The 21,689-nt window shown below is 41.2% G+C and overlaps 1 protein-coding gene across 4 annotated transcripts; it reads left to right on the plus strand.

Moving 5' to 3' along the window:
* Nucleotides 1–62: 62 nt before the first annotated feature.
* On the plus strand, nucleotides 63–20,338 carry znfx1 (zinc finger, NFX1-type containing 1). Of its 4 annotated transcripts, none has more exons than XM_086039642.1 (19): nucleotides 63–211; nucleotides 2,275–2,355; nucleotides 2,461–3,431; nucleotides 4,096–4,324; nucleotides 4,496–4,845; nucleotides 5,647–5,826; nucleotides 5,965–6,071; nucleotides 7,274–7,509; nucleotides 7,606–7,737; nucleotides 8,070–8,218; nucleotides 10,979–11,122; nucleotides 11,638–11,743; nucleotides 12,253–12,485; nucleotides 12,567–12,706; nucleotides 13,470–13,602; nucleotides 14,473–14,640; nucleotides 16,205–16,315; nucleotides 16,405–16,500; nucleotides 17,458–20,338. In XM_086039642.1, the coding sequence occupies exons 2-19, from the start codon at nucleotides 2,322–2,324 to the stop codon at nucleotides 19,912–19,914; spliced, it is 5,976 nt and encodes a 1,991-aa protein (XP_085895768.1). In that variant the 5' UTR covers nucleotides 63–211; nucleotides 2,275–2,321; the 3' UTR covers nucleotides 19,915–20,338. The 4 variants fall into 4 exon arrangements, with proteins under 4 accessions (XP_085895768.1, XP_085895771.1, XP_085895772.1 ...); XM_086039645.1 differs by having other exon boundaries at nucleotides 64–211; nucleotides 2,461–2,601; XM_086039643.1 differs by lacking the exon at nucleotides 63–211 and adding an exon at nucleotides 1,926–2,183.
* The last annotated feature ends 1,351 nt before the right edge of the window (nucleotides 20,339–21,689 follow it).

Below are 21,689 nucleotides of genomic sequence, written 5' to 3' on the forward strand. Positions count from 1 at the left end.
GTCACAAGCTAGCGGCTTGTGAGTGCGTGCGTGCGTGTGTGTGTGTGTGTGTGCGTGTGTGTGTGTGTGTGCGTGTGCGCGTTCTGCTTTGACGTTGGGAAAACGAAAGTTAAGAGGAAATCGCAACTCAGATCGCTTATAAAAGTGCGCACTGAAGCGAGAGTTCACCGGTTCTCGCTGCAGGGCTTCAGGTGGACGCATGACACCCAATGTAAGTTGTTGTTGTTTTTTTTACATTTGAAATTCCACGTACTTTAATTTATTCGTCAATAGTGTACAAACTGTTAGTTAAGTTACTGCATTTGCAAAATAAGTAAGTTACTCTGTTTGCAAAATGATTGTAACTTTACACTTACTGGCCATATTTGGGCAATGAAATGCAGTTTAATGACAATTACCTAACCCGGGAATCAACGCTGGATATTACCCGACATGAATAACAAATATTACGAAAGACGAGAGTATATATATTAGAGCAGTGAATCAGAATATACAAGAGAATAGTTGTGTTGTTGAATTAGTCGATATGAAGCGATGTTTTTTCCCTGATCAAATGGAGGGATATCTGTTGTCAGTTTATCCGGTTTCTGGTGAAGAGAAACTGATGATGGCATGCTGTGCAGGTTTCTCTCACCCTGCAGAGGGCGCACTTGTGCTGTACGTGAAACTGCAGGAGTGATAGAATCCACAGTACACACTGTATGACGTAATAGAATCAGGGGCGTCAGAGTCCCAGGGCCATACACAGCCTAAGTAGATGTCAAGTGGGCCACACCATTAAAGTCATAGCATAATATAAATAGGATAAGCGGTTGGGAGAATGGATGAATTAATGAACACTATAAGGTGGTTGTGAGAGCCAATGTTTTGAAGTATTATCTCAATTCTGTCATCAATTTCTGTCATCGTAAGGATTTAATGCACTTGCAGTAGTAGTAGCATAGCAGACAGTGTTTTAGTATACAGTGTGCTGGTAGTCACGAAAGCAAACAGCTTTTGACCATGCTCATAGTCTAAGTACATGTTATCCACCTGCTGTACTGAATGACATTGCTCACTTTGTTGGATTACAAAACCTTCAATACAAGAAGACAAAAAAGGATCTTTGAGTACGTGTGAGTAATTCCAAGAATTTCAAATCATGGATAAGAAGATGGGCGGCACGGTGATCGACTGGTTAGCAAGTCCGCCTCACAGTTTGCACTCCGGCTTCCCTGTGTGGAGTTTGCATGTTCTCCCCGTGCCTGCGTGGGTTCTCCCGTATTTTGGGCTAATTTGGTTTGTCCCATAGGGTTCCTTGAATGGGACTTTAAATGTCCCGTATATTGAGTATCAACTCTTGCTAATACAGAAAACTGCTTTCCCTATGTGTTGTGTGCAAGGCAATACAAGTACATTAGGCAAATCTTTACATTAAATTAACCATCCTTTTATAAAACATTAAGAACAACTTCTGATTTTTTTTTTATAAGAAAAAAAATATCATTTGCCATGAATGAGTACTAGTTTATACATTAAACATATGTTTATATATACTGACAGTAAAGAATTTGGGTACACACTTTTTAGTGCTATTGAATGAGAAACGTGTGCCCACACCTTTGACTGGTAGGCCTACTGTGTTTCATAGTATTGCATAACATGATTCATTATACTACTACTACTACTAATGATAATAATAACAATTTTTAAAGGACCACACTATTCCTTGTATGATTTTGTTATGTCTGGAATAAAGCAGGTTTTATTACTTAAGTGTGTCTTTGTTTACATGGTCTTTTTCTGTAAATATAACACTCTAATGGAGAGGGTTTCTTTCTGTTTTATATGTGCTTTGGATGGTTGATGTGTGAAGTTGTGAGATGTCATGTCATCTTCCAAACCGCTTATCCTATACAGGGTCACGGGGGGTTGCTGGAGCCCATCCCAGCCATCAATGGGCAAAGGCAGACTACACTCCGAACTGGTCACCAGCCAGTCGCAGGGCACACACACACACAGACACCGTCGCTGAGCGGGAATCGATCCCACGCTGCCCGCACACAACTCAGGCGTGTGTACCACTACACTATCAGTGACTCCGTTGTGAAATGTGTATGGGTTTTGTGTACTTCGGTGATTGAATTTTCTATGAGTGACACCGTAGCTCCACAAGAGAGCGACCGCTAAAGGTAGCCACACAGGTGTGTGTAATTAGGAAGTTGCTTTGTTTGAGCCGGAGCCACAATGCATGCACAGCCCTGCTCAAATGTGTTATTTTCTTTCCATTCGTAGCAATCCAGGACTCACCTTTTTAAAATTGGACAAGCAAGACCTTGGAAATGTTAAGAGGGCAAAAAGACCGCATGTACAAAAGTGAGATTTTTTTTTGTATTTTATGAAAGGGGGGGCAAAAATCCATGTGTCACTGTGCATACTTGACTTTATTTTAAGGTTTAATCACGTGTGACATTCCCCCAGATATTGGACAACATATTGGTGGAGGAAGCGGGAGTGGACATGGAGGCGCACCGAGCAGGAGCAGTATAAATTGTGGGATGAGTGTCGGTCAGCGAGAGGAGCCAGATGGGAGAGGAGGAGGCAGTGCAGCACTTAAACACGGTGAGGAAAAGGACAGAGGGGATCTGTGGCTATGGGGCAAAGGAGAGCTCAGAGGGAGGGACAGATTGAAGTGGGGAGGGAAAGGAGCTGAGAGAGGGAGAGGTGCTGGTGGGAGAGGGCATCCAGGTGTTGGAGAGAGACAAGAATATCGTCTGGCGGCCGAAGGAGGACATGATGGCATTGGTGACATTGGTCGGAGTTGGCCCAGAGGGAGATGGGGTTCCACAAGCAGAGACGCCGCACCCCGGGGTCCTCAAGGCGCCAGCTCGACAGGCCGTCAGACTGGGGTAGACAGAAGAAGAGATAACTTACACGATAGTCAGAGTGGAAACAAAGAGCGTTCCACAAGCAGAGACACTGGTAGGAGAGGACATCAAGGGAGCTGGAAAAGGGAAGGACGTCATACATCGGGTGATGGAAAAAGAGATAGCCCCGGTGATACTCAGAGCCGTAACAGAGGGAGCTCCACAAGCAGAGACGGCGCACCACAGAGTCCCCGGCTAGGCTTTAAATCTCTCCTGGAGCTTTCTGAAAAAGAGCCATCTGCCATCGCTTTCACCCTCTCCTCTCACCCTGCCCTGCCGGATGTGCTGCTGGAGACTGACATGAGGAAGGACCTTGTGGAACTCCTTTGCCTTGTGCTCAGCAAAGCCTTCAAGTCTCGCTCAAACCGAGGCACCCTGCAGCACCTGGCTAGCATTTTAAAAGACTCTGGCTTCTTTCACACCACCCTGCCCCACTACCTGGCAGGCATGAAGTTAGAGTGCAAACCAGACCGCAGGAAACAACATCCACGTCACATGGAAAACATTGTGCTGATTCTTACACAGGTAAGGAGATCCAATTGCAGCTAAAACAAGTTTGGTTGATTTTGTTGATTTCCAATCGTATTTATTAATGTCATGTACCTTATGTTTGTTATTGTCAAACTACCACTGTACGAGTTAAATGTTTATGAACAAAACGGGAAAGCATTTGACTGTGTAAGTTCCTCTACTGTAAGAAATCAGACTAAACTTAGCTCCTCCCTGACAAACAAAGCTTGTCTCAAATGTGTCACTCCAGCTTACTTCCTTGAGACTTTTCTGTTTAGACAGATGTTTTGAATCTAATTAACCTAACGTAGAGTCGAACCCAGTATTGTTCTTTCAGGGTGTGAAACAAGATGAATTTGTGTACATGCTGTGCCTACTGAAGGATGGATCAGAGGTGGCAAAATAAATAGAACAGCACTTAGTCATGCACAAACCTGGATCACCTCTTTGTCACTTAACTTGCTATTTTCTGGTTGCTGAAGAATGACTCAAAATACCAGGAATGGACAAACTATTTTGATTCTGGGGTGCAGTGTTCTGGCTCAAATGGCTTCCTCAACCCACACTTTCACCTCATCTTTCACACTGCATGGTAGCCTGGAAAAACTGTAGTCAGCTCATTTACCTAACCACCCGAAACATGTGCATAGAGTAAACCTTTTCTATACTTCATCTATAGGTCCTCACCAGCTTCCCCGCAAGCTCGCTCGAAGCTGTCAGCTTGCATGTGACGCTGCTCCAAGCCTCAGTGGACAGACTGAGGACAGCAGGAGTTGATGTACCAGCTGAGGTGGTGGAGAACACGGCACGACTTGAGGGTCTAGTGAAGCACCTCCAGGATAAGTCTTGGGAAGGAACTCTCCACCCAAACAGGGACACCTATGGTCTCATCCAGTTTGGTTTGCCAGGTAAAAGAAGTGTAGCTGCAATCGATCTTGGTCTGGTTTTGAATGTGGAGATTTGATTCCGCTGCTACTCAGTGAAGGTGTGGATCTAGTGGGTTACAATTTGGACACTCCTGTTGTTGACCTTTTGGTAGTTACGACAACGACTTAAAAGTTCATCTGCCCCAAACTTAGGTGAAGCGGACGAGAACCCAGTTTTCAGGACCATGCCCATCTACCCAACACCTGAGGAGTTTGCACAGGACCACAGGCCTTTCCTCCGACTTAACATCACTTCACAGCGATACACAAACACCATCATCTACCTGGACACACACTTCAGGCTCATGAGGGAGGACTTGGTGCGGCGACTCCGTGAAGGGATTCAGCTGTTGCGTCAGATGCAAATGGAGGCAAACAATGCGGACCTGAAGACAAAGCACTTTGATGACGTCCTTGTGTATTTTGATGTGCAAGTGAAGGCGTCCACGTTCATGCTGAGTGGTCTTGCTTACGTTGTCCAGTTTGATACCCAGCCACTCAAGGTTAGCTCGCACATGCACTACTTACTCACAGAATGTTTGGAATAGTGGACTTTCATGTGAGATTTCAGGAAAAAAGCTCAAATTCAACATAACCTTCACCGGTGAACTTAATTGCACAATCCCTAAGTTATGGATTGCAAATTCCAACTGCTCAACATTTCAATACTTCTTGCACAACATGCTGCCTTCGAACAAGAAGCTGAATGGCAAAGTTAACAGCAGGCGTGTAATTCATGAATCCACCATTTACATTTTCTGATTCAGTTAGAATGATTATTGAACAGTTATTTTCATAATGTTGCTCATATTTTGGGACATCATGAGACCTATTGATCAACACTGATATTCAATTGTTAAGTGTAGGTATAGGTAACAATATCTTGCAATTGCGAGGCTTCTTAGAGGATATTCTCAGAAGTGGCCATTGAGCTTACAGTGTCACAGAGTGTCATCAGCAGGTTGCAACAGGAATACAAAGGGAGTGCAATTGTCCTTGGAAATGTCTTGGTTGGTTGGTCAAACACCTGGTGTAATTTTTTTCTGATCAGCCGCATTAGAAAGCAGCTTGTTGTACAACACGTACTGAAACAATGAAGAGTATTTATTCTAAAGTTGAGAGGTCGAATAAAGTTCAGCTGTAAAAGTTTCCGTATATTATAACCCCATAGCCACATATTCCTAACACTTTGTGAGCGGTGTAGCCTACTTGTTGACTTGAAATCAGATGACAAGTGAGGATGCACTTCAGTGAGTGAAATATCATTGTGCTTGATCACCCTCCCCTCAATTGTCCCTATTCAGTTTGTGCGCTGGGAAAACTCCAAGAGATTGCTCTATGGGTCCTTGGTCTGCCTCTCTTGTGATAATTTCGAGAGCTTCCTGTACGCCACAGTGGCAGACCGAGATCCCAAGAACCTTAGCAAGGGAGAGGTCACCATTATGTTCACGGATGACAGCAGATTCAAGATGGCCAGACTGGAGGTACGGAAACACATTGGTTTTGTAACTGGTAACACGAGCACCACGACAAACTAATTGCTAATAGTTGAATATGCACTGTAGCCTAATATTCAGCAGTCAAATGATATCTAGTGCGACTAATTTAATTTAATCCTTCAGAAAGAGCAGAATTTTTTGATGGTTGAGACACCTGCCTACTTTGAGGCCTATCGGTATGTTCTGGAAGGCCTGCAAGAACAAGACGAGGATGACATGCCCTTTCAGAGGTAGGCAAAAGTGTGTGTTTCATACAAAACTTTTCATTCATTCATTATCCATACCGCTTATCCTCACAAGGGTCGCGGGCGTGCTGGAGCCTATCCCAGCTGTCTTCGGGCAGTAGGCGGGGGACACCCTGAATTGGTTGCCAGCCAATCGCAGGGCACACAGAGACAAACATCCGCACTCACAATCACACCTAGGGGCAATTTAGAGTGTCCAATCAACTTACCATGCATGTTTTTGGAATGTGGGAGGAAACCGGAGTACCCGAAGGAAACCCACGCAGGCACGGGGAGAACCTGCAAACTCCACACAGGGAGGCCGGAGCCCGGATCGAACCCACGACCTCTGAACTGTGAGGCGGACTAGCTAACCAGTCGACCACCGTGCCGCCCTCGTACAAAACTTAATTTGATATATATTTCCATTAAGAATTATATTAATTTTTGTCCAAGCTCTTACAAAGATTCACAATTATAGTGCTGAGAAATTTGGTTAATTTGATAGACTCTGGTTAGCCTGGCTCACTTACCAAAGTAATCCCGTTGACCTGAGTTAATGTTGTTGTTGCCCCCTACAACCCTACTCATCTGAATCATGTATTAGACTCCGCTAACTCCAGTTGATGAACTAAATCATTATTCTAACTCGCCTATTTTATTTGGCAGCAGCCAGTCCAAGGACTCATAGGAACTGAGTTCATTGAGACCTTGGTCTCCTGATTCCTTAAGTACGAAGATTCAAATCATTAACCTGGCTGATTCAGAAACTGACCGGATATATTGTCGCTATTCTTAAGATCTTGACCTAGATATTGATGGTTGTTTATTCTGATTTGCAATATGAGACCTCTAAGTAACGGAGATAGTCACTCGAATGAAATGATTTGCATTGCATCCGTGTTGAAGTGCAAGCCAACAGTTTGCTTTTCTCTCAAGTTTTTCTTTGAGTATATGCTGGTTTGAAAGTTTCAATCATCAGCAATTTATCATTTCCATGTTTATGATGATCAATGTGAATAATATCTAATTACCTCCAGGGGTTCCTCAGGGCTCTATTCTGGGGCCCCTTCTCTTTTTGTCTACACCTTTCTTTAATTTACCATCAATTTTAGCCAGGTGTACTTTTCCACTCTATCTGAATGATACAGCTGTGCCCCCTTCATCACACAAATGCTAAATTATGTTGTGATGTCTCACACTTTCAGGTATATCGTGGAGTGTAGCACAGACATTCTCCCGCCAGCATATCTTCAAAGAAGCGACATTTATAACCTGTCATCCATCGCTGAGGCTGATCACAAGGGCATCAGACCCTTTCACAGCCTGGATGAAAACGCCTGGCCCAAGAAGGAGATGTTGAGCTTGGATGAATCCCAGATGAGAGCCCTCCAAATGGCTCTTACCAAGGAGCTGGCAATCATACAGGGACCCCCCGGCACTGGTAAGATGAATTCCTTACATCAACTTTTATCCATTCATAAATGTTTTGGGAGCTCCAAAGAAAATCTTTTTGTTTCTGTTTATGATTTTTCTTTAGGAAAAACCTATGTTGGATTAAAGATAGCACAAGCTCTTCTGAATAATCAAGATATTTGGAATGATATTGCGAGAAATTCTCCAATATTGGTCGTGTGCTACACTAACCATGCGTTGGATCAGTTCCTTGAGGGTAAGCTGTAAGGCCAGTTGAATGTGATGTGAAATCAGCGATAGTCAAACTTTTGTGTTCAAATAGCTGAATGAACAGATGGACCAGGTCATTCATTGAGCAAAAACAACAAAATATTTAAAGTTGGTCTTTGCCCACCTTCTGTTTGATTTATACATAACTGTTTTGTGTATATATTATTTCACTTCCATATTCCTTTTTTGAGTCTTGGCATATGGTCGAATTAGAATTATATATGGCATGTAAAAAATAAAATGACATAAAATGTTCCGTATCATCAGTAATAGACATTTATTTAATGTGATCACCTTTTATTTACTTGTCCATTAAAGGGATCTATAAATTTATGCAAATGGGTATCGTGCGAGTGGGAGGCCGCAGCAACAGTGAGTGCCTAAAGCGTTTCAACCTCAAATTTCTGGCTGCTTCACCTGTCTTCAAACAGCGACAGCCGTCTTACCTACGCCACGCATTCAGAGAGGTGAGATGTTGCGTTATTTAAAAAAAAAAATGTTTATAAGAGTTTTTATTTTTATTTTTTTTTATATATATATATGAGCCATTCTACCGAATTGGTTGAAATTGCAGTCCCACAATGAAAATTACATTTTAAAAAAACAATGAAGTGTTCAGACCTTGCATATTTAGTCATATTTTGTTATGATCTATTTTACCACAGTTTTCATGTAAAAAAAAAAAAAACTGTCCCGACTTTTCATGTCACAACCGAAACGCAAAGAGTATTTGTCTGTAGGCAAGGCTTGGTTTTAGCCACATCCCCAGAAATTTCACCAGTAAGAGATATACCTTCATGTCCATCACTGGCCATACGGCGAGTAATTAGTTGACAGCATTATTAAGTTATGTGCCCTCCAGAGTCTGAAAATCAGCATGTGGTTTTTAGGACCGTCACTACCGAACACCTCATTTCGGCAATAAAATGAGCACTTTTGATTTTAATGCTAAAGGTACTGTTTTCTATCTGTGTACACATGCTCAAAACTGTCTGCGGTAGCCACATTGTGCCTAGCATTGTTGGGTATTGTCAACAACTATCATAAAACATCACTACCAAACCGGTCACTACCAAAACGTTTCGGTTGTGACATAATGGTTTCGGTTGTGACAATATGTTTCTTTTTGAATAAAGTAAGTTTTAAATAATATAATGCATAGATACATATGTCATACATACCGGTAGATCTTTCTGACTTCAACAATATTCTATTCCATATTTTATCTTAATTTGAAGGGAAAATAAAACCGAAACATACAGAAAGGTTTCGGTTGTGACATAATGGTTTCTTTAATGACAATATGATGTTTATTTTCTAATAAAATAAGTTATACATAGATACATATGTCATGCATGGATCTTTCTGATTTTAACAATATTCTATTTCATATTTTATCTTAATCAAACCGAAACAGTCACGACAGAAACATACAGAGAGTGACATAATGGTTTCGGTAGTGACAAATGACAATATCATTTTTATTTTTGAATAAAGTAAGTTTTAAATAATATAATACGTCGATCTTTCTGATTTTAACAATATTCTATTTCATATTTTATCTTAATTTAAGGTTAATAAGGGGAAAACACCAAAATGCCAAACACCAAAATGCCAAAAAGCCTAGCAGAGACAGAGTACAGGCGAAGGGTTAGAATGACCCAGTGAAACCCAAAGAATATTTAATAAAGGAAAGAGAAAGAAATAAGGGATGGAAGGAAGAAGGAAAGCTGAAGTCTACCAATGAAGTATCCAGCAGAGAGCAAAGGAAAGTCAGAAGAGCATGGAGCAAAAGACAAGACCACCAGATGTCTCTCAAAAAACAGAGAGAGAGGGAACATACATACAGGGAAATGTATGTTACAAAAATGTTTGTCATTCCAATTCAATTTTTATTTGGAAGGTGAAACCACAGTTTTTCAATGATGAAGAGCCCTGTGATGGACAGGTGACTGGTCCAGCATGTACCCTGCTTTTGCCCTAAGTCAGCTGCGATCAACTCCAACCCCCCGCAACCCTGAGTACAGCACAAAGCACTAGAAAATGGGAAAAAAATATTTTTCATTAGTTACATTACACATTAAAAGTTAAAATATAGCAAAAGTAGTTAAGTGGTTAAAATGCTAACCTCACACAAAGTATTACTGCAACAGCAGCAACAATATGGTCACATCTGAAATTTTGCAGTCACTACCGAAAAAACTGATGTTTTAACAAAAATAAAAAGAATTGAATTATCAACCAACAATTTTTTATGATTGTTTAAGCGTATGTTTGTTTTAATTAATCATGACTTTTGAAGTTAATATGATCAACTTTCTACATTTTACAATGAAAAATAGCATATACATTTTGATTTATTTCAGAAAAACTAATATTCTGTTAAAAAATCATTTAGATTGATTTTGATGTCAAAACCATGTATATTAATTTATAAAAAATACAGTGTAGCGGGGGAAATGGAAAAAAATATGAATCGGCCAGTAGAATTATTTTTATTCTTCTGTAATTGTGTGTTTCGGTAGTGACACATTTTAGGGACAGGCAAGATATTTGGGAAAAGCTAGAAAATACTATTTGAAAATTGACTGTACTTTTATTAAATTTGTGCCCCTTAGATATGGTGCAACATGAATAAAATAAATGTTCTTCTGAAATAAAATACAAATTTCACACATTTTCCATCTCTGAATTTGAACCAATTCAGTAGAATGGCCCATATATAATAGAGGACTAGCTCCTAGATTGATGGTGCTCATAAGCTCTTTACTCACTCTCCAGGCAATATTTTGACCTCACATCTGAACATTCTTGGCTATTATGCACATACAGTATTGTGAGAATGAAGTCTACCACTACATAGTAAAACAAACCAAAATAATGTAAAGCCACTCACCCTTTTAATGATGGCAAATAATGGAGTGGGAAAAGAAGGGTGTTTCCAGAGCGATACTGTGCTTTTTACTACCATACTGGCAATTCATAGGTGTTGTTAAAATCAGTCTTGATGGAAACATTGTCCCAGAAAATTTAGACTGAACTCCACATTTTAGGTCGTTTGACTATAAAGGCGACTAACTTATTTTAGAAGCACACAACTCACTACTAAAGTTGAGGGCTAACTTTGTCATCTGTGAGATGCAAAAACTGATCAACAAACTCAACTTGATTAAATAACCGTAAATCTTTAAGTCTGACGTTGATTCATGCCTTAATGTGTTGAACAGATTCACTCAGAGTTGCGTGCTTTGGAGGATTGGATTAAAGACCACAACCGCAAACTACATTGTTCTCTAACTGGTATCCTGCATGAGAAGATCCTTGAAAACTTCATGAATGAAAAGCACCGGGACAGTCTGCGCAAACCACTTGTGAGTGTATTGTAAAAACACATTCAATTGTGTATTGCACAGTTACACATAACCGGCCCAAGGCATAGCACCTGGGGCCCCCCCAAGAGCAATTTACACTGCATGGAGTATTATTTTATTTTATTTATTTTTTTTAACAAGTTTAATATTTGGACCAAGGAAAGTTGAGTTATTTTTATGTATACTGTACATAAGCGATTTTATTTGTTGTTCTTGCTCTAAACAAATTAGTTTGTACAGCGGCAGATGTCATCCTTACATTAAATGCATGGTATACTGGTTTATATTTGTTATTATTGCTAGGCCAATATGATTATTCACTATCCCACTTCATAGTTTATATCACTGGGAATGTTGAGTTAACAACCCCGGCCCTCTCTTGTAGTGTAACACTGCTGCAATATGTTTATAGTACAGTACATATGTATGACCTATCTGAACGTGTTTGTGTGCATGCGTGTCTGTGTGTGTAAATGAATGAACTTGCTGGGGGAAAAATATGAATGTTAATGCAGAATCTCAGGACATGGATTGGCAACTCAAGTGTAATCCTGGAGTGGTTAGGTTTGGGTCCCGGAGGCATCCTGCAGATGGAGACAGATGACACAAATGTAGATGAAGGTGAGTGACGTGAGGTTTTGGCCTCACACCAATAGTGAAAGAAACATCTTGCCGGTGATGGGCAAGTAACAGACAGTCAATTAGAGATTGCACAAAGAAACACATGGATCTGAATCAGGCTTACATTATACGTAGTAAAAAATATAAATCAGATCTTTGCCACTGTAAGTGGAATGGACAAAAGTTTTTTGTTTTTTTTAAAGTGATAGTTTATGGCCCAGAAGTGTTTTACCATGCAATTCAATGTGTCTGTTACCTTCAATTATGACGTTTTGTCAACTAACATTATGCAATTCACTCCAATTACGATATACAATGCAGTCCAATACGATGGATGATGAGTGATGTTGACAGGAATTAATTGTGATTCTTAAGTATCTCTTATTATACTGAATGCCATCGCATCACAGGCCATTATGCCGATACTTTGATTTTTAACCTTCCTAATGGGCACAAATTCAGAATTTGGCACTAAGATGTGTTGGAAAACCCATCTGTGATATGCACAGATGTGGTTGTAACTGAGTTGCAGCAGGAGGACGTCATTGAAGTCGCAGAGGAGGCCGATCTGATTCAGGCCGAACGCATCATCGAGGATAACGTTGACGATGACCGCGGCAGGGACGACAAGCAAGAACGTCTCAGAGAGGCAGCTGCCCTCAAAACAATGCAGCAATCTATGTTGGCGATGAGCATGGATCAGGACCAAAAAAACAATGACCAGACTGAGGAAGAATGGATGGTAAGCTCTGTCCCAATCGCATTAATTGCCAATAAGTCAAAGGTTCAAATTTGTGTGCCCCACCTTCGTCCTTTCTTTCAGTTTCAACAGGAACAGAAGAAGAAGATGAAGCGCAAAGTCAAGAAAGAGCTGGCCAAAAAGACAGCTATGAGTGAAGCAGAGGAACAAAGAATCCTGGATGTTTGGGCTCTCGCAATGGCAGACCGATGGAGACTGTATCGGTCAGTTTTCATAACCACACTCATTTGCCATGGTTGTTGTAGTTGTGGAACTGCAGTGATATGATTCACATACCTGCTTCATATACTGTATGTTGCAGTGCCGTTCATCAAAACTACTAACTACAATTAATCAAAACTAATCATTATTATCTTTGTGAAGACAGGTGATTTGATAGGATCGTTCTAGGTTTATGTGTACATTTCCAAGCATACAAAGGGGTTAAGGGAGGTTGCCGCACATCCTTTACATCTTGAGTGGGCAAACTTTGTGACAAAGGCTCAGTGGCAAGCAGGACATTTGGCACCTGGGCCAAAGTGGGGACTTAACTTAGTCATGCACCTCCTAATGCCACCATTATATTGCGATTAAGAAACCATCAGTAGGAAACAAAAATGTAATTGTTCAACATCTGGAGCAGGTTAGAATCAATATTTCAATACTACTTGACAAAAACGTAAACAAATATGTCACACTCAACAGAGATGACCTGTAGACCTGTTTTGTAAGTTAAACTTGGCTGTCACAAGATTAGCTCTAACCAATCGGATGATGAAGCGTTGAAGTTATTGTGAGGCAAATGTGAAATTAAAAAAGCAGATCAATTATGAACACAGCATTACACACAGTATATTATCCCCATTCTTGTGTGGGTGTTCTTCAGCATCCTCCCAGCTCACCCAGGATGACGGTTTCACGTCAGGTGTGATGATTTAGTCCATGGGTGAAGCTTGTTCAACAAATGGCCTTCTTGTGTGCCTGCAGGTTGTGGATAGTACGCTACAAAGCTGACATCCGTAACAAAGCGCTAATCTACGAAGAGGACTACCAGCAGGCAGCGGACCGATATGCTGAAATCAAACGTAACGAGACTTTCTGCATCCTCAAGATGGCCAAGGTACACACGTGAAAGCTAGCGATTGTAGTCTCTCACAATTAGCATTAAGCAGGTTTGCTGAAATCAAACGTGATGAGACACTGCAGCCGCGAGATGGCTAAGGTACACACAATAAAGGTAGTAATTGTCTAAAGCTAGTAATTAGCATTAAGAAGATTACTTCCCAACTGGTAATACGCTATAACTAATGCTAGTCTTTTGATTACCTGTAGTTACTTTTGAGTCACTTTCACCATAACATTGCTACAAACACAACTACTTACACAACTACAAAATTCTAGTAGTAAGCACTGATTACTTTGTAAAATCTTTTCCATTAAGAAAAAATAAAAACAAAAACAATGTTTAATGGTGAATCCTCAAAATGATCGCACTTGAACACCGTGATCCATTCATATTAGATGGCCTAGGCCAGTAATTTTAAGCGTGATACGTGGGTTCCCTTCGGGGTACGTGAAAAATGTTCAAACTGCATTCAATGTTGCTGTAGTTTAATCATGTTTTTTTTTTTTTAAGTATTTTTTTTTCCAATCCAGTTAAATACATTTAAGTACATAAGAACCGCACAGATTTATTTAACTTTAAAATAGACTGCATCAGCATTTCATCTTTTCAGAACTGTTTTGTGTGCACTACATTTTCATTTAATCAAGTACACTTGTTTCCCCTTCATTTTATCATTGGTTTTAATGTTGAAACTGACCAACTTCTACAAGTTGTACAAAATTATGCACAAAGTACCATTCCTGGATTTCACCTGAAATGGCTTCTTCCATTGTGTGTATGTCTTGAGAAGAAATGACGATTCACAAGTCAAGGGAGACGTCCTTGAGCCAAAAAATACTAATTGTTCCTTACTGCTGCCATCAGGTCATCGGCATGACAACAACAGGGGCGGCCAAGTTCCGCAAGGTCCTACAGGAGGTGCGCCCGCGGTTGGTGATTGTTGAGGAGGCAGCGGAGGTTCTCGAGGCCCACATCGTCACTGCACTGAGTCAAGCATGTCAGCACCTAATTCTTATTGGAGACCACCAGCAGGTAAGGGGCCTCACACCGGATCAATGCAGTGAACCTCCGCCTGTTCGCTAATTGACTGCTAGACGGCACAAAATTCTACACACGGTACTTTTCAGTTAGCATTCAGGACTGCGTTTTGCTTTTGTTTTCTTCCACGGTGGCTTTAAGTAGCACGTTGAGGAAACTTTGTGTCAAAACAAAGCCTTCCGATTGGCCACGTTTTGCCCTCAATTCTATTATAATGCTCAAATATGCCACGAGAGCGCGCCAAAGCTCTGCAAGTAGGAATTGGGTTTGATGAAGTGAAAGCATTTTGAAGTCATACATCTCATCTGAGAGACATCTTTGTATGTCAGAGAGGAGTTAAGTTTAGCCTGGGTTGTTAGTAAATTACTAAGAGTCTTCTAAATATTGTCATGCACACATTTGGTGCATTTAAATAAAAGAATCATCAATGTAAGCCGTTTATTATTGTATTGTTGTAGAATGTTTGTGTGATTTGTTTTGTGGTATACAGTATTTATAGATTAAAAAAAAAATATAATATATATGTATATTTGTGTATGTGTATAATGTGTGTGTATATATATATATATATATATATATATATGGTAAATTCCTCACATTTTCGCAATTCATGGCAGGGCTTGGTTCTGGTCATTTGTGTACTCTAGCGTGAATATATTAAAGTAAATAATTTGGACATTCATTTGAGAACAGGTGTTGAGAACAGATGGGGAAAACAGTATCAAGTCATTACATTGTTTCAATCATTTGGACTGGGTTTATTTTGAGGAATTATTTTTTTTTAAAAACGTTTTAAAGTTATTTTGTTGTTGAGGTTTAAAAAAAGCTGGGCTTGATGATTTGAACTCAATCACATCCGTTGGTTAAAACATTTTGGCATGGTCTGGCAGAACAGGGGAAAAAGAGTCTGTTGGATTTACTTTAAAAAATATAGACATTGGTTGCATATACAAAATGAAATCAGTCATGTTGGTTAAACATGATTTTAATGCGTGCGATAAATCTCCATACTTATATTTTAAATGTTAATCTTTATTTTTCAGTGTAGTTTTTTTTTCCAAATCATGTTATGCAGAAATGGAGGAGAAGGGATTGGATGATGGCTGGATGGAGTAATGCAGTAACTGAGTGCAGAAACCAGAAGATGGCACTGTTGGTTCAATTTCAACAAGTTTGCTGATGAGCTAGAAAAAAAAACTTAGGGATCGTTAATCACTGCAATGGCCATACTCAATTGAAAAGAGAGAAAAATAAGTCATGAGCTGAAATTTTGCCTGTCAAATGCTAATCCGCAGTGGAAGAAATCTACAAGCTGTATGTCCAGCCATCTATTTTCCATAAGGTGATCTGTAGTATTTCACAGCAAATTTTGATGAGAGAAGGGTACACTGGACAAATTAGAGTCTTCAATCTACCATGCATGTTTTTGGAATGCGGAAGGAAGGCCCAGCGTGAGATTTGAACTATTGAGGCAGACTTATTGTACTAAGAACTAGGCCACTGTGCTGCCCCTAAAATGTCCACCAAAAATACTGAACAGCTATCAATATTTCCTCAGTTGCGCCCCAGTTCCACAGAGTATGACCTGGAGAAGAACTACAAAATGGGGGTGTCCATGTTTGAGAGGCTGGTCAACATGGGACTTCCTTTTGTCAGACTCAACCAACAGGTTGGGATTTATTTCTACTAGTGTGCTGTATGGCGTAACGTTTGCTATATTTCAAAGTAGAGCTGATATATTCCCTGCTTACATTTTAGCATCGCATGAGGCCAGAAATCGCCCGCCTTCTGACGCCACACATTTACAAAGAGCTGAAAAACCATCCCTCTGTGTTGAACTTTGACAACGTTAAGGTTTGTATTGTTTCCTTAACTTCATTCAACATGCTTTTTGTACTAGTGAATACCCGTTTCATGAATACAACAAATGACCTGGATCTTTTAGGATTTTTAACAACAGTAGACCCTCCGAAAGTCGTCCATCCATCTTGTTCTATAGCGCTTGTCCTCGCTAGCGTCACGGGCGAGGTGGAACCTATCCCAGCTGATTTTGGGCGAGAGGCAGGGTATACACTCAGTCAACTTGACGTGCATGTTTTTGGGATGTGGAAGAAAGCTGGAGTAGCATAAATCAATCAAAATGCATGGAACAAGGCTCCACAATGATTGAGTCATTCAAAATAGTATTTTAACAATTTTAAATGCTCCCCTGTTCTTACAACAGTCCCGACTACAATGTTTCAAGGTTACAAAAGTTTGCGCGGCGGCATGAGAATGTCATCACGTAGCAACGAGGGGGCACGCTCAGTTATCTGCATGCTTACTGTTTTTCATTTGACCATTTTATATTTATAGCCTAGAAGAGTTTTTCAGACAAATATTTTAATGTAACTATGATTTCATTTCTGCATTAGTGATGCGTTAGCATGTTCCGAATTTCGGACAAATTTGTTACTCGACGAAACTCTACTGTAAATCGAGGACATCTGTAAAAGTAATATTGAAAGTCATATTTTAGCATAGGTAATTGTAAAATAAGGGTAAAACAAAATCACATTTTTACTGTAAATGCTCTCAATGGTTCAAAACAAAATGTGCAGCGAACCTAACCCTTCTTTGGCTTATTATCCCTGATGCCCATTTAAATGCGTGTACACACAAAAAAGCAACGACAACAAAAACAACCAACCTTTGAGCAGAGGTTCTCGAGGCCTCAAATGTAGAAGCATTTGAGTTTGGACCATATTTTGAAAAGTGTTGGTCCTTTTTTCAGCACAAAATAACTATTTGTATTTAACATCTCTTTTTCAGGGTCTAAAAACCAATGTGTTCTTTGTGGAGCACAACCAACTTGAAAAACAGTCCAAAGAAGGGAAAAGCCATCAGAACCTACACGAGGCCATGTTTGTAGTTGCTCTTTGCCGTTATCTTCTCCTTCAAGAGTACAAACCAGAGCAGATTACCATCCTAACGACCTACACGGCCCAGCTTCAGTGTCTGAGCCGACTCATGCCAGCCAGCCGATTCTCAGGCGTCAGAGTCCATGTCGTGGATAAGTACCAAGGAGAAGAGAATGACATCGTCCTGTTGTCTTTGGTGCGCAGCAACACACAGGGTAAAGTCGGCTTCTTGAATATTTCCAATCGCGTATGCGTGGCCTTGTCTCGGGCCAAGAAAGGTCTCTACTGCATCGGCAATAGTGAGATGCTGGGCCAGGTAAATCTCTGGAGCAACATCTTCAGGACCTTGAAGGAGAAGGATCAGGTCGGGCGGTCCTTGACTTTGTGCTGTCAGAATCACCCGGAACGGCAGATCCAAGCCTCTTGCGCCGACGACTTCAAGCAGGCCCCCGAGGGAGGCTGCACCAAACCCTGTGAGTTCCGTTTGGACTGCGGCCACGTGTGCACAAGTGTCTGCCACCCCTACGACCGGGAGCACAAAAAGTACAAGTGTGTCAAGGACTGTAGCAAAATTCTATGCCATTTGGGACACAAGTGCCCACGTGTCTGCCATGAAGAATGTCCAGAATTATGTCGGGTCAGGGTTGAAAAGATCATCCCCAAGTGTCAGCACAAACAGATGGTGCTCTGTCACGAGGACCCAGACACTTTCACATGCAAAGCGCCTTGCCCGAGGATGCTCCAGTGTGGACATCGCTGTGCCACATGGTGCGGGGAGCCATGCGCCAGTGTACAGTGTAAGGTCAACGTCATGCTAGAACTAAGGTGCGGCCACAACCAGCTGGGTGCTTGCTTCTACCAAACACATGAAGATGACCCTCCTTGCACGACCCCATGTGAGCAGCAGCTTAAATGCGGACACGCCTGTCGCGGAACGTGTGGCCAGTGTTACAGCGGTCGCTTCCACTTCCCCTGTTTTCATAAGTGCGACCGTCTTCTGATATGTTCCCACAAGTGCACGGTTCCCTGCACCGGTGACTGCCCCCCCTGTCAGAAACCTTGCGAGAACTGCTGCGTCCACAGCAAGTGCATGAAGAAGTGTGGAGAGCCCTGCACTCCGTGTAACGAGCCTTGCGGTTGTCAGTGCCCTCACCAAAGCTGCAGCAAGTTGTGCCACGAGCCATGCGATCGGCCCCCATGTACCCTTCCCTGTGACCAGACCCTGAGTTGCGGCCACCCGTGCATCGGCTTGTGCGGCGACAAATGTCCAAGCAAATGTCGCATCTGTCATGAAGACGAAGTCACAGACATTTTCTTTGGCATGGAGGATGACCCCGATGCTCGCTTCATCCAACTGGAAGACTGCGGCCACATCATTGAACATGAGTCAATGGACACATACATGGGGATGGATGATGAGCAGCAGGCGAACACGGAAGGGCAGGTGGCCATAAAGCTGAAGGAATGTCCAAAGTGTCGAACTCCAATCCGTAAGAACCTACGCTATGGATCTCACATCAACAGGAGTCTGGCAGCGATAGAGTTGGTGAAGGCAAAGATAAGTGGGAATCAAGATGACATGAAAAATCACAGGTTGGAGCTTCAGATGCAGTTAGAGGGACTTGTTATCCAACGTGTGCTTGGGGAAGAGCAATTCACGCATATGAAGCGTATCCTGAAAAGCAACCACATCACGGTGAATGATATATGGGTCTTGGAAAACAAGCTGAACTTCCTGACAAGGATTCAGAAACTACTCACGGTCGTACAAAACGAGACACTCGCTGAAGTCAACATGTTCAGGAAGGGGATAGACAACTTCCTCTTGTGGGTCAATAACTTCCAACAGAAATTCACTGAGCAGCAGCTCTTCGATTTGCAAAGGGAGCTGCAGAGGCTGACGCTCTGGGCGGAATTCATCACCCTTTCCATCAAGGCAGTGAAACTAGGGAAAAGTAACGATATTGATATCAAAAGCAAAAATATTGTGGAGGAGGCGTTGGGGAAGATCAGCCAATTCACCAAAGAAGACGAACAAAGAGGGAACGAGGCCTTGAAGGTGATGAAGCGAAAGGTGCCCATCACCAATTTGGGGATCAGCGACGAGGAGAGGAAGATGATCGTTTCGGCCATGAAGATGCGCTCTGGACACTGGTATCAATGCCCCAACGGCCACATCTACGTTATTACTGAGTGCGGCGGGGCGATGGAGTCTCGACGCTGCACAGATTGCGACAACACCATCGGCGGAGGCAACCATAGGCTGGCCAGCGGCAACACAGTCGCGTCAGTGATGGACGGGGCACAGCACCCTGCTTGGTCCGAAGCTAACAATCTACTTAACTTCGAAAATCTTAACCTAGACTAGGCTTACGTGCCACTTCAATTTATCCGCTCAACGTACCGGTATTTTATTCTTCCAATTGCTAAACCACAATGTATCCTGGCTATGGGGGTGGGAACAAGCGTCAATGTGAATATTGAAAACTTGTGAATGATTTACACTCCCCCAAATTTAAAATGATATTTAAACGCTGCATATTCCGCGAATTATAATCCCGAAATACTAGAATTTAAACTCATTTTACGCATATCGCAAATTATTCTTTTACTCTACTTTTGAAGACCATAAATCAAAAGTGCTACTGTGTTACTTTTATAACATTGTTGTAACCACTTTAACCCCACGTTGTGATTTTTTTTTTTTTTTTTTTTGCTACACCAGAAATGTTCATGGGTCATTATGACCCGCTGCATGTTCATGAAAATAGCAAATAAAAAGAAACAAAGAATGTCAATGAGTAATTCTTTTGTGAATATTAGAAAATCACAGAAATAAAATCAATCAGTTTTACATAACATTTTTTACTAAATGGAATACAAACTCAAATTCCAATGAAGTTGGGATGTGTGAAAAACAGAAGAGTGGAAAAATTTCGGCCACTTGCTGTCGACTGTAAATGGCATCACAGAGCCTCAGGGCTCAGCGTGTGAACATCACATGACTAAACCCACAAAACAGGCGAACTGTGATTTGTCGTTAACTGATGTCATTTTCATGCAACAGCAAGTGGCAAACAATTTTGATGGCCACACCCTGAGATGGATTCAATGGTCAAATAAAGTAAAGCAGCAGCCCCAATACGCTCAGTTTTTCACATGCAGGGATGGGGCGACGTTCACTTTGTGAACAACTGCTTGAGCAAATTCCAAGAACGTTAATGAATAGCCATGAATTTAGGGATTTCATCATTTACAGACCACAATATCAAAATATTCTGAGAATCTGGAGAAATCTGACCTTTGATCACTCAGGCGACACTGCATTAAAAACAAAAAAAACAAATATATATATATATATATATATATATATATATATATATATATATATATATATATATATATATATATATATTTATATATATATTTATATATATATATATATATATATATATATGTATATGTCATCATTAGGTAATTTTTTTGCACATCTACAGGTGAAAGTTATAACGATACCAGGCAAAGCAAAAGCCAGATATCAAGAACTTCTTCAACAGCTTCTTTGGGCCTGAGCTCTTCTGAGAGGACTGACACCATGTGGAAAAGTATGCTGTGGTCGGATGAGCCCACATTTCAAATTGTTTTCGGAACTCATGGAAGTTGTCCTCTGGGCCATAAAAGGACCATCCATATTGCTATACGCTAAACACTGAGAGTAGACTTAGTGCAGCGCTTTAAAATGAGAATCTACAGTATGTTGCTATTAATAAATGGCATACCCTATAGCAAAGCAAAATTACCAATTGCTGAAATAACTGCGTCTCCTCACCAAGTTGCATTTTCCCTTTTTTGCTTCCCATTTCAACCCATGATGGATGTGCACCTGTCATAAAAAGCAGCTTGAATGCAAAAATGGTGGTATTTGCAGAAGGAGTGGCGGGGGCAGCACAATTTGCTGTCACAGGACAAGCGTTCAAATTCAACAAACGTTAAAGAGGGTGTCACTCTTCAGTATTTATAGCTTTTAAGCGGCGGCCTGAGACACGGCAGCATGAAGGGAACCTCCGTGGAAAAATGGCAATATCCTATGAGGTGGATGGTCTCGTCGATCATGTCGGATGGCCTTAATGCGTATTATTGCTG

This window comes from Filicampus tigris, chromosome 9 (genome assembly GCF_054856515.1).
Source record: "Filicampus tigris isolate MCC_2025a chromosome 9, RoL_Ftig_1.0, whole genome shotgun sequence".
Lineage (NCBI taxonomy): Eukaryota > Metazoa > Chordata > Actinopteri > Syngnathiformes > Syngnathidae > Filicampus > Filicampus tigris.

Coding starts and splice junctions, on each gene's coding strand:
- znfx1 (XM_086039642.1), top strand. CDS start 2,322: ATGTTAAGAGGGCAAAAAGACCGCATGTACAAAA. Junction 6,072..7,273: donor GATGACATGCCCTTTCAGAG/GTAGGCAAAAGT, acceptor TCACACTTTCAG/GTATATCGTGGAGTGTAGCA. Junction 12,486..12,566: donor AGACTGAGGAAGAATGGATG/GTAAGCTCTGTC, acceptor CCTTTCTTTCAG/TTTCAACAGGAACAGAAGAA.